This window comes from Leuresthes tenuis, unplaced genomic scaffold, assembly GCF_036924035.1.
Source record: "Leuresthes tenuis unplaced genomic scaffold, fLeuTen1.0.hap1 SCAF_7, whole genome shotgun sequence".
In the NCBI taxonomy this organism is placed as follows: Eukaryota; Metazoa; Chordata; class Actinopteri; order Atheriniformes; family Atherinopsidae; genus Leuresthes; species Leuresthes tenuis.
The window spans coordinates 6,591,015-6,604,208 of NW_027325361.1; the positions used below are offsets into that span (position 1 = coordinate 6,591,015).

Here is a 13,194-nt window from a genome sequence, read left to right on the forward strand (position 1 = left end):
TTTCATGCTGAGAGTCACATCAACAGGTTTTTAAAATGAAAATGTTGCACCTTATTCCTGTTTAATGATTACCCTCAGAGGATGAGTTCCTTTACACTGAAACATCTTGTATCTTATCAAATTTGATTTAAAAGTTCCACATCAGGCTAATATAGTATTAGGAACCATAAACAGACATAAAGCAACTGAAGTACTGTGCGAAGTAGTCACCACAGGCCTGTCACAGCCAGCTTTGTACTGTCAAAACTGGCTTACACTGACTAAGCTGACTCGTGTTCATTCACCAATATACTTGGAGACTAGTGATGGACACCACTGCTTCAGGAATAAAGGCTGTGACATTTTCTCTGGTAGGCATTCTTTCTAACAACAGCAACAGCCTCCTGTCTGCAGAGGTTAAACTGTCTGACGGCAGCTCCGTGCCACTGTCAGAGCCCTGCCTTGGCTCCTTTTACTGCTCCGTCCACAGTAAAAGTAAAGTAAAAGGTGAAATGGTGAGCAGGCTTCCCCCTTCAGCCAGTGAACCCCCTGGGTAATCGTAATTAAGACTATTACAGTGAAAAACAATGTAATCCGATGAGAATGAATACATATTTTCCACTGGCCTGAAATTATATCAAACTATCCAAAAAATTGTGATGATGAAAAAAATAGATTTCCCACTGAACTAAATCTGTGTACCATATCATTGCACAGACGGAAGTATGAATCTGCTAACACAAGCTTGTGATTGAATAAACTGTTGTACCGTCTTCTACTGCTGAAAACCATCTTCTATTTAGCTGTAAACTTATCTTCAATAACAAGACATACAAAGAGGACCTTGTAAACTATCTATCCAGTCACATCAACTAAACCAGAGAACTGAGATGAATCCACCTCTACAGTTAACATAAGGTTGCTGGTACAAAAGATGATTGCCCCCACCTGCACCAACACCCAGCATAGGTTGACATTAATGGCACAAAAAAAGCAAAGAACAGAAGAAAAAACACCCAAAGGCAGCCTTGACCAGAGAACCATCACACTTGTGATTCTTACATTATTTTTACTATTATACATTTGCATTTTACATCAGAAAACCATCTGTGTTGAAAGAAAGACTATTATGTGTTTAATGTTAGAGCTCAGCTGAGAAGGATGCTATGTTCCTGTCTTCCTCAGCCCAGTTAAATAAAACAGTGAAGTATACAAGCCTTGTCTTATCGCTTGTCCCTACAAAGCATTTTGTATTTTTTGGATACTACTGCAAAATATTTGCTGCAAATGGATAACATTGTACCCTAACCTAAACTTTTGGTGTGCTATCTAAATAATGCTTATAAATGATACAGAAAATGTGCCAGAGATGGTGCGCTAAAAATATACAATGCTATGAGATCATGTTTGCATATTTCCTCTGTGCAGAGATACACTTGCTAATTGTTGTTAAAAAAATTAAAAAATAAATAAATTAGTTTCAACCTGAAATTAAGCACATAAAATTGAGGATTCTCCGATTAACTAGGTCATGATTGCTGAACAGAAACATTGCTGTATGTGTTTCCAATTGTATTTTATATCCTAGTGCCAATTGGTTTATTCAGTCCAACTGAAGGAAGACCTCTCCATCACCAATATCTCCACATTTCACTAACCAAAACATTCTAGATGGAGAAATGGCACTAATGAAAAAAAATGTAGAATTTATTTGGGGGTTGAGTTTTCTCTTTAACTTTGGTGAGAGTCAAGACCACAGATTCATATATATCTGTGGTCTCTAAAAGGGGGAGCTTTGAGACTTTGGTGGTGACGTGACTTTTCACTAGAGATACTATATCACTGTATAAACATAAAGATTAATTAAAATAATTCAGAAAAGGCAACCAGTGCCTGCTTGTTGTCCAGACTGTATTTCTTAAATTTATGTAGTTGACTTTTCACATCTTTGCCCACCTTGTTCCTGCACAGATGTTTTAAAGTGGTTATTTATTAGTTGCAGAGGAGTTACCCCTAAGCTGTCTTCCTGTCGGTGCTTTCTCCAGTTGTGTCCTGTGTCACTGAACATCAACAGGTAGGCCGTAAGCCAATCAGAGCTGCCATAACGGCCCTGCGTGGCAACAGCTGTAATTTGTGTTCGCCTCCCGAGATCCACCTCCAGCCACTGGTACCTGTCTGAGAGCAGAGGAGACCAGCCTCCAGCTCCTGCACAGGGGACAGAGACAAACAGTTTTAAGTTGAATCCTCTTGGTGTCAGTCTCACTAATGATGGGTTGGGACATGGAATTAGACAAGAAGTAGAAGGGTAAGTACCTAGAGGGAAATGTAAGGTAACATAATGTCCTCTGAAATGATGGAAACCTGACTGAGTGTGTGTGTGTGTGTGTGTATATGTGTATAAGTGCTAGGAAGCATGATACAGAGGCTGGCAGAAAAGATAGTGAGACTCAAGAGTGAAACCATTGAAGTAAAATGTGATTCATTACATTTTAATCTCCATGAAAGGAAACTTTAAATTTTTGATTTATCCCTTGAAGCAGACACATAGTGTGGTGTTTTTGAAAGGGAATCTATCATGTTTATCTGTCTCCAGCTCTATTTTCTTATTCTCAGAATCAGTTAGCGTAGTTTTGTATGATTTGCAGCCTATGAAGCCCCTTGGTTTATCCATACAATCCAGAAATCAGCATAATATGCTTTAAAATCATTTAAGGTCTTGTTAATTAACTATTCTACACTGATATTATTGCAGTTATCAAGCTGAAACAGTCTTTTTCACAGTGATTTGCAGAGCATGATCATGTCTCTCAGGGGTATTGTGCTCCATTTTAGTCCTGACAACAGCTGCTGCTGGAAAGGACATCCAGGAATGTAAGGGATTAACTCACAAACAAGCAAAAACACAACAAGGTTAAAATTATTTGTTTTTCATACCAATACTTTTCTATTAAAATAGACTATTAGTTTGGGGAATCTGGAAACAAGAATGTCATTTTTTTTTTTTTTTTATAAAAGAAACAACTTTTAGAAATCTTCTTTGGAATGCAAGATTAAAATTCAATACTGTGTGATATTTTATTTAGTTTGAGAAGTTCAGTGTTGTAGCTCCATCAGCAGAATAAAGATGCTTTAAAACAAAACCATGCCTCGAAATATATAATTTTTATCTATTCACTTAACAGTGGATCAACTCGATGTATCATGTTTTACATCAACATTATTCAAAGTGACAATAGATCTCTACAAATGACCAACATTAAAATCGCTTATACTGTATAATGCATAATTCTTGCCAGCTCAAGTATTTAGAGATGCCTGTGTGGATGACTCTCCATCAGTTTTGCACATCTAAACACTATTTTTGAGAATGAGACTCAATGTCTCAAAGAAATTAGCTGTATAAATAAAGCTGGAATGAGAATAAGTAAAGTTTCCTAAACAATCTCCATAAAAATTGAATCAATGATAAAAGATCACTGCATATTCTAAACTAAATCCCTGCACAGCTAATATGTTTTTATACTGAGATATTGTGACAGTGAAATCATTGAAGATTTTCTTCAGCTCATTTAAAGTTGATTGTTTTAAAGGGATTTTACATCTGCAGGTTTCAAACAGCTGTACGTTCTGATTAAAGAGGGAAATATTGAGGTTTGTAGTAAATTGTCATAGTCTGTGGAAAAGAGAAAGAAGAAAGAGGTTGCAAATGCAGGACTCAGCAGGTGGGAGACAAGCAGGAATCAGGACTAGATGTTTAATAAACCAACACCAATCCTGCGGTGGCAGGATAACCAAGAAGCTTATTAATGAAACAAAACTAGAAACAAAACTGAGGCAACAATGCAAGACAGGCTGACATGGAAAACTACAACAGGAACCAAACAAAGAAAAACCTAAACAAAGGAGAATTTATAGCAAGGGAAATAATACCACGCAAGGAGCATGTGCGGCAATCAGGAACTGAAAACTGAATGCGATGTAAACACAACCAAATACACGTGAGCAAATTTTAAAAGAAACCAAATGACAAAGTAAAACCAGAGCATAAAAAACTCTTAGACCACAACAGTAAACACTGCATGCCTTTGATGAAATGAAAATGAGATAATGAGCTGAGAATATGCTTCTGCTATAGAAATGGAGGTGGCAAACAAACTGCATTAGAAAATATGTGTGAAATGATAAGAGAAGTGGATAAGCTTGTGTTTAAAATAGGTCTTCGCACTTTTGGTTGCATTACATTGATTTAGCTTTTATCCTAACTAATTTACAAGATTTGACAATTTGTTAGACAAATAGTGTGATAAACAATTCAGTTGTCACTATTGATTTTGTTGTCAATAATTATAGTATAACACTATTGATAGTTTCAATAATTCACCCAAAACTTAGATAATAACCATTTAATGGATACAAGAGCATAAACAAAAATATGTCTATTTCCCTTTTAAGCTCTAAAAACAAATCTTCTGTCTGTAAGTCAGCCATTTCCTAACACTGAAAAACCAAAGGAAATATTATGTTATTTCAGTTTCATGTGGCTGTTTATAAACCCTTGAATAAAGGTAGTTATCGATAAACTTCGGGAAATTTCAGGATAGGCACATTTGTATATCACCTTGCACATTCCCAGGCTATGTCCCGAGCTGCAGTTTTTAATTCAGTCTTTTGGCATGTGCATCCCTTTAAAAGCTGAAATGTTGGTAGGGTATTTAAAATCGATGGCTCTGCAAAAAGTAACAAATTACAAGTATCTAAATAGCTGGATTTGAACATTGAAAGGTCTTGGTTTTGAATTAACCTCAAAAAGAATTGCAACTGAAAATAGGAAACATGCCAAATACAACCTTTAGGCTATACACAGCATTGTGCTATAACTGACCCTGTTGCACAAGATTAGCGGGTTGCTGATTGACAGAGGAGAGGTGAATTGAGCCATAAAGACACAAAGAGTTCTGCCTTAATACAGTCGCTAACCTTTGCAGTGACATTCCCAAAACTTACCTAGCTGCAATTTCATTCCTACCTTGGATGCTGCTGATATTCCCAACACAAATAAGTGTTTGTGCGTGTTTGTGTGTCTGTATGGATGTTTAATTAAAAAAATATGCTGAGTCAAGGCAAAGCAAAAACCATAATGTCAGATGGAGGGAGTTCTGTCCCACAGAGTGCACACATGCTCGCATAACAAAACAGTCAACCTAAGAGGACTTGAGATTGTCTTGTCAAGGTGATGTCATGCTGACATAAGGACTATACTAATCAATACTACAAACAGCCTGACACACAAACACAATGGACACATTCTGTACTCACATTGCATTCTATCTATCATAAAGCCTGTTTGCCGTAATACAACCGACTCTGAACTTCACTCAAGTCCTTCCACACCTCAGTGTAGTCTGACATTGTTCATGTGAAATGACAAAAATATGCTGAATAAAATAAACATTTGGGGACAATCAGAAATAGTAGTGACAGTTTATTTATGTCTCTTATGTAATTGCATTTTATGGTGTTATTCCATAACTGTAAGTACAGTGATGGAGTTAGTTGAAAAATAACTTAAAAACTTGTGAAAGTACAAAGGTCCTGCTTATATTTAGAAAATTAGGACAGAGAAAACAATAAGTGTGGGACTGATTTATAATTCTGAGATATTTTTACTGAATTTTATACTTGGATGAATAATATTCATGGGCTTTTAGAGAGGAAACATTTGCATATAAATGGCAGAGAAAATGCATAACAACATTAAAATACTGTAAAATTCTTTACAATTACAAACTTTTTCGCAAAACAAGATAAGAAACAAAAACGTGTAGCTCATTCTGCATTAACAACTGACAGCATGGTTCCCATTCCCATAACTTAATACACAATCAACTCCTTGTTTTACTTTAACTACAAAGCTTCTTTGGTGGCTCAATGTAGGGGTCAAGAGGTTTGAATACTCAATCAATTCCTTCAGTTAAGAATCTGCAAGTTAATTCAGCATTGAATTGTGTTCAAATGAGCAGATTTCTTAGTTAAGATTAAACTCCATGTTGGTCAGATGTTTACGATATTAAATCTTGTATAGATGTCACTGAATCAACATTGTATTGCAGTTGAATTTGGAAATGCCAACATTTAATCAACATCTAAATGTGGAAGACTGGTTGACTTTGAAGATGTCAGGGAAATTATTGATTTTCAAATATATGTTAGACATTTCACAAATTGGAAATATTTTCAGTGTCACTTATGAGTTTTCAATTTTCAGGCATCAATTTTCAATTATTCTCCCGAAAGACATTTAAATGTTTCAATCTCAGTTCCCTGTCTGACATATCATCAGGACGAGAATTAATGAAATGATGATGCTTTTTCAGAGAAATCAATACAAAACTCTGAGCATAAACTACTTCAAAGCAGGTTGAGTTCAGCCCATGGCTCAAAAGATGTTGTAGCAGCCGATTGTCCATGGTAAAACACGGCCATGTTAGAGTTCTGGAAGAACATAAAAACTTCCTGAAATTCTGCATTTCATTGCAAATTATCCACAAAAATCAATAAAAAGATTTAAAAAATAAATGCTCTAACCAAGGACTAACAACTGTGTCAACTCAAAATGTCTGAAAGGGAAAAAAAAATTCTCAAACAGCATCTGGAAGTGCAGATGTTTCAAACAAACAAACTTCTTCACCTACGACCCTATAATATCTTTGCTGAGGCACAGCCTTTGAAGGTTGAGGCACATGTTTGTGCAGGTTTCTTGTTGAGGGAACATGTATCGGTGGTCTCCAGAAATGTAAAAGGTCAATGTTTTAATCGTTCCTGGGTTGGCTACAATCATATTTAAAGTAAGGCTGCCAAGAAATTCCACTGATGTTTTACTGTTTTGAAAGCTTTTTCTTGCTTTCATGTTTTTGAGCAAAGTGCTATAATATTAATGAAAACAATCATTTCTAATAATTTCTCAATAAAACAACACACCAAGACATAAAAAACCGAAGTCCTTTGGGTTTGATTAAGTTTGAGGCAGTTTCTTCTCCTCCTGCTGAGCTTTCTGCTCATTATGACAGAAGCTCAAGGCCAGAGCTAATAAGTACCTCAGAAACAAACAGGGACACTGACAACACAACTGAAGAGAGCAGACACACTGACCTTTACTTATTACAGCTGAACTGGAGAGGTAAGAGGCAAAGGACACAGACAAAGGAAAGAAAAGGAGTGAAGGACTGACAAAAAAGGAGATAAACTGACATCTACAGGACTGCAGAGGAGGAAATAGGAGAAAAAATGACTGATAACACTGCTTGTTAAACTGAGAAGAAACAGATCCATAAAGGATGAGAAGAGAATGCAAACATGGAAATGTGTTCACTGTATCCAGGATGTTATCCATATACTAGTTGTTTTATCAACACAACAAAGGCTTTTTTCAATGACTGTTGGTCAGCCCTAAAGCAATAAAAAAAATTGTTTTCTCTCCTTAGCTGTCTGTAATGACACCAAAGCTTTTTCACCACTCTGAAAAGTAATTGAGGTTAAAAACAGGTCAAGAACATTGCAAATCCTCTCTGGTAGAGATTTAAATTATCACATTACCACAACAAATTAACTCATCAAGATGGGATTGAGAGGCAGTTGGTCTGACGTTGTAAAAGTTGGTTAGAGGATCATCAGTCCTAATCTGAATCTGGGTGTACTATTTCTTCAAATCTTTAAATCAAAATTTTCCAAATGATATTTAGTAAAAGCTTGCCTTTTTAAAGCCCTTTTGTTTAAACTGAACACAAAAGCCTCTTTGGCAACACAATATATAAAATGATGCAGTTACACTGTTTCATGCATGCTGTGTTGGACCACAATTTCTGATTAACACAATTCTCTGAGATACAGTGATTGGGCTAGTTTATTATTCTTTATACAAACTCCCCACAGTGGAAGGGAGTGTGCTGCCTGCGGTCTCGCTGACAGTAGAACTGATCAATTTCATCTCTTTTTGTCCACGAGATGTCAGTTTTAAGAGCCCACGTAAGACAGTACAGTCAGCTAACATGGGTTTCTGTAAAGAAAATGTGAGCTGCGACCACAGGGTCATCAGTGAAAATTAGTGTGTGCACCCAGGAGTTGGGTTTCCACGGATACTGATGAGAGCTGCTAAAACCTACAACTATCATTGAGTCATTTTACACAGGACTGAAATTAAATTAAATCAATCAATAAACACTTTCATGTTGCACTCCGCTCCAGGTCCTGGCTTGGGCCTTTCTGTGTGGAGTCTGCATGTTCTCCCCATATATGTGTGGGTTCTCTACGGGTACTCCAGCTTCCTCCCACCACTCAAAAACATGCATGTTGGGTTCATTGGTTACTCTACCTTGTCCCTAGGAGCAAGTGTGAGCGTGGATGGTTGTGTGTCGTTTGTCTCTATGTGGCCCTGTGATGAACTGGCGACCTGTCCAGGGTGTACTCTGCCTCTCGCCCAATGACAGCTGGTATAGGCTCCGGCCCCCCCACAACCCAGTCGAATCCTAATCTGAATTAAGCGGGAATAGAAAATGGATGGATGTTGCACTCAAAAGCCAGATGTTAGTGGGTTTTGTTGAACAGTGTAAAAGAAGCATAGGTTCTGTATAGCATAGAAAACCTGTAATGTAACAGTTTCTTATCTACTGGGGGTGAAACAGTATGTGTACTCATTCTGAACAGTTCAACTCAGCCTCACAGTAAAACATTAAATGGTCAGATGAATTTTATTCTATCCATTTATTTGGAATGTTATGAAATAGAAATGGATATTTTTTAAGACTGATAGAGGACATTAACTTTGGTTGTGACTAAATAAAATCCTTTTTAGCTGTTTAGATAAAATATGCATTTTAATCACTGAGCAACACGAGCCAAACACTGTTGAGTTGTATAATACTCTATAGAAGACAGACATTCTGCAGATCCTTTGTTTAATCTGTAAAGTACAAAAAGTCCTTTAATGTTTAGACAGTCACTCAAGAGCTCTGCTTAACAGTAATCTCAAAGCAAAACAAGAAACCTCAAGAAAAAATATGCATGTCATCAGAAAGTAAATGTCAGATTTTAATACCTAACAGTTGTCTATGCTTGGTGGTAAAGCAGCTTTTTTTATATTTCACATTTCAAACACAACAAGGTGGAATAAAAAAAGTACTGCAGCATGATACACAACCAGGTTAATCTGATACAAGACAATAATTAAAAATAAAGAAAATTTTCTTTTTTAAGGATTTTGGATGATATTCTTTGCAACAATTCTGCTAAACCATGAGCTTAATGACATGGTTTGGAGGTGGAGGTGAGGAAGGTGCAGACAGGGAGCTGGAGCCAGGAAGTAACTTAAACAGTTTATTTATAATAGAAATGAAAATCACAGGCAAGCTGGAAATACCAAAAAAACTAAAACAGAAGAAATATAATAAACACCTAAAGAAAATAACAAAAAAAAAAAATCAGACTGTACATTACATGACCCAGACACCCGGGAAAAACCATTGGAGGATCTGACAATGAATGACAAGAACTGGGAGACTAAATACTGTGGGGAGAGTGATTAATGAGAAGGTACAGCTGAAGATAATTAACACAGGTGAAGGGAGTGGAGCAGATGAATGGCAGGAGGGAACTGAGGAAAGGTGAGGAAATGGCAAGGCTAAACTAACTGGGATCTGGAGACTAAACAGAAAAACACAGAATCTGACACTCAAGAGCATATTTTACAAATATGTGCAAGTATGTAAAAGAAAATGTAGCTAAAATTAGCAGCATTAATCAGAACATGGTTGCTTACTGCAGACAAATGTTAAAATAAAGCTAGAAAATATGTTGTATTGTGTGCAGAATATTTAAACACTTGAAAAATGTGTTAATCTACAAGGTCAGACCTGCCCATATTCCACTGAGGGTGCACTTAGTTTACTTTTCCTCAAGTTCTCCAGTTTTCCAAAATTGAGTGCATTTCTTCAAATAAGTAAATATGTGTCATTGCTGCTAATCATACATCGATTTATTTGGGCCAACATTAAAGCATCAAAGGGGATGTTATTTTGGATGCCTCCTCCTGGCTCAGAGCTAGGACACAGGCCAAGGACACACAGTGTCAGCGATGGATTATGACTTCTTATGGCAAGATGGAACAGAAACTTAATTTCCCTGAGAAGTGAGTTTGTGCCCATCAGAAACTGAGTATTTTTAAGAAACTAAATCCTATACCTGGAACAGTCATGCAAGTCAGGAACTCTTCCATCTAAGGCTCATTTAAACAGTTTAAACCCCTATGCGCAGCAAATTAGGAGAAATAAAAATGGTTGCCATGTTTTAACCAAAGACACCTTGTCAGGACTGTAGTTAATCACAAAAAAATGTGTAAAGATTGACATGAAACTGTGATAAGACCTTAACACATCTCCAGATATTAGCATTAAAGCTATAAAACTGACACAGCCAACTTATTCTACATTAACAAACAGCTTGTTCTCAGTTCAGTTAAATATCTGACATTTCTCAGCTGAATGCATTAAAAGACTTCTGCAACACTGCGAAGCTGTGAAAGTAGTAATTCGTATGAGATGCTTTGAAATAGATACAAGACTAAGAGCTCATGCTCATCCTGAGCTGTCTGCAGCAGCTCTTCATAAGTTAAACTCTACCTAGTTAGAATGTAAGTGTACAACGTTTGTACGTTCGAATGTTTCTACTACATACAATGACAGTTTAGTCTTCAAAAATAGCCTTTTTTTTTTACCCTGTTCTCATTTCCAGGGTGTAAAATGCTGCTGTTTGGTGGTATCTCTAAAATACACACAATGCGTATGTTGGAGTTGGTGCTCTGCAACAAACCGCAACAACATCAGACTTCAACAACAAATAGAACAAATGTCAGACACAATAAACCAGTCCCTCCTGAAACAGACAGAGTTCTATCCACTTTACAAATTCACTTCAGTTTTCTCTCTGAAAATAGGACATTTATAGAGCCTTCAACACATTATTCTGTCCTCACTATTCTACAAATTCCACCACTTTGGAGTCAGTCAGTGCAGGTGTATATAATAGGTGATGCAACATTTGTCAGGACAATGTGGATCCACCAGGAGTAGTAGATGCGTGTACCACCTATATAGTGTTTCGTTAGCTAAGGTGAAAAGTTTTTCCACCTAGTGTCAGGTGAACAAAAGGGGAAGACACCAAAGGGGACATGAAGACAAAAACAGGACTGATGGGAAAAGGATACAACGCATTACAAGTGAAAAAAAAAAAAAACTCCTCCAAAGTCAACAGATCTACAAGAATGCAATAAGTCACAGATAGCCAGGCAGAAAGATATGGCACCAATATCAGGGCAAGATTTGAAATTGCATCTGTGTGAGCTTGGGGGAAATTTAAAAAGTTTCTTAGTAGATTTGACTGGGACATCTTATATAGTTCAAATATACTCCAGGTAGAGCTAAAACTGATTTTCTGAAAACCTGAGAGACAATATGCGGTTATATACTAAATGTGACTCAGCACTCCGGAAAATAGATATATTAACAATCTAGTAAATAGCTAAAAATGGCAGGTCACAGCTGCAGTCAGTCTGTTATCAGGACCTTAAAAACAGATAGAATAAATCCAGCCTTGGCATCTGACTGCAAAAGAATGAAATTAAGACCATCTCATGAAGTTGTATGCTTCTTTTCAAAGGCAAAGGGCTGCATATTTGGACTCAGACTAGAAGCAGGTTTCTAAAAATCTGTGAGGTTTGCAAAGACATTAAGAAGCAAGTGAGCTGCAATTTCATACAACGGCAATATGTCATCACACTCGTGCAGAAGACAATGCTTTCCCACCACCCTTATAGAGCCTTTTATACATCTAAAACCCTTAGTAGAATAGGAAAACAAAACAAAACAAAAAACCTGTCTTATCGTTCAAGAACATTTTAAGTAAATATTTTGGTCACACTATTGTTGGTTGCTCATTCTCAGGTTTTACTGCAGCAGCAGCCAAAAAGCTCTAAAAACCTACTGAGCACTACCTACTCTGACTACAAACGTAGACCTTTATAGTTAGAAATTAGCTCCTTAATATCCTGGAATATTTAGTTGAAGTTCTAGATATTTTCATTTGGAGTTGCTGGAGACCCAAACTAAGCTGGAGGACAGTATTTGATTTAAATTTTCATGATTGCCCAAAATAATTTCCCTCCTCCACTGATTGCCTAAATAAAATAATATGATAACATGTTTGCCATGTAGTAAGTGTAGAATGCATTATTATTTCTCCATGGTCAAATCCTGCTCTATAGGATATTAAATAAATGCAGCACATTCTCTGTTGACTTTGTTTTTCGATTAAAATTGAAATACTTGAAAGAAGGTTCATTCTTGGAACAAGATACCAAATACACAATAACAGTCATTTCTAAAAGTGTGGCGTTACCTCTTTCTGTCACATTCAGTGACCTTAACAAAAAAAATAACAACTGAAACTTACAAGCAAAGCAGCTCATAAAAGAAAAAGAAAAGAAATATTGGCATTGGGTTCCAAGTTTAGTTTTTATGTAGCAGTGTCGTCCATATCACATTCTGATATTTATAGTAAGCAGGTAACTACATTTATGTGCAAACAAGCCCTGTTCAGAAGGTTAGCACCGGAATGTCTTGGCTAGGACCACCATTGCCATGTACAAAGGGGTGACTGGTGCATATTCTGACACCAAACAAAGGAAAGAGTGGCACACAATATGATGTTGTAAGCCAGAACCCCAAGTTTTACAGTCAAATCTTCAACCTGAAAGGTGTATTTAAAAAAAGATTTTTTTTCACTGCCCAAAACTGCATTTGCATGAGAAAGATGGCATAGAAGAATGTGCCGTCATCAAAATATTTGTATTCATGTGTGCTGGCTGGTTTTCCAATATTAGCACTAAAGATTAGTGATATCTGCATTTAGAGCTACAGTTGGAGAAAGACATCAGTAATAAGCCTCAGAAAGTGGTTGACAACACATGTCTGATGACCGTATGAGAAATGTGAGGAAAAACAGAAGAACAGACTCTTCTCAGGTGACTGAAAATGTCAGTCCAGGACACAATCAAAGTCTCAGCATGAGCAGATGACCTCCTGTGATTATCACAGGAGGGCTGCAATCCATGTACCAAAATAAAACGTGACGTTCAATGCAGCCAAAACCACACACAAAACGTCTAAG

At 36.8% G+C, this 13,194-nt stretch overlaps 2 protein-coding genes across 2 annotated transcripts in view; one reads left to right on the forward strand and one right to left on the reverse strand.

Annotated features, from left to right (window-relative positions):
* Positions 1–13,194, forward strand: part of cp (ceruloplasmin) — a 442,499-nt gene that overhangs the window by 116,480 nt on the left and 312,825 nt on the right. The window lies entirely within an intron of this gene.
* The window catches only part of LOC140311609 (contactin-associated protein-like 4), a 99,437-nt gene that overhangs the window by 61,612 nt on the left and 24,631 nt on the right, over positions 1–13,194 (reverse strand). Inside the window, exon 3 of the mRNA XM_072389015.1 lies at positions 1,991–2,184. Coding sequence (XP_072245116.1) covers positions 1,991–2,184 — 194 coding nt within the window. The remainder of the gene's footprint in view (positions 1–1,990; positions 2,185–13,194) is intronic.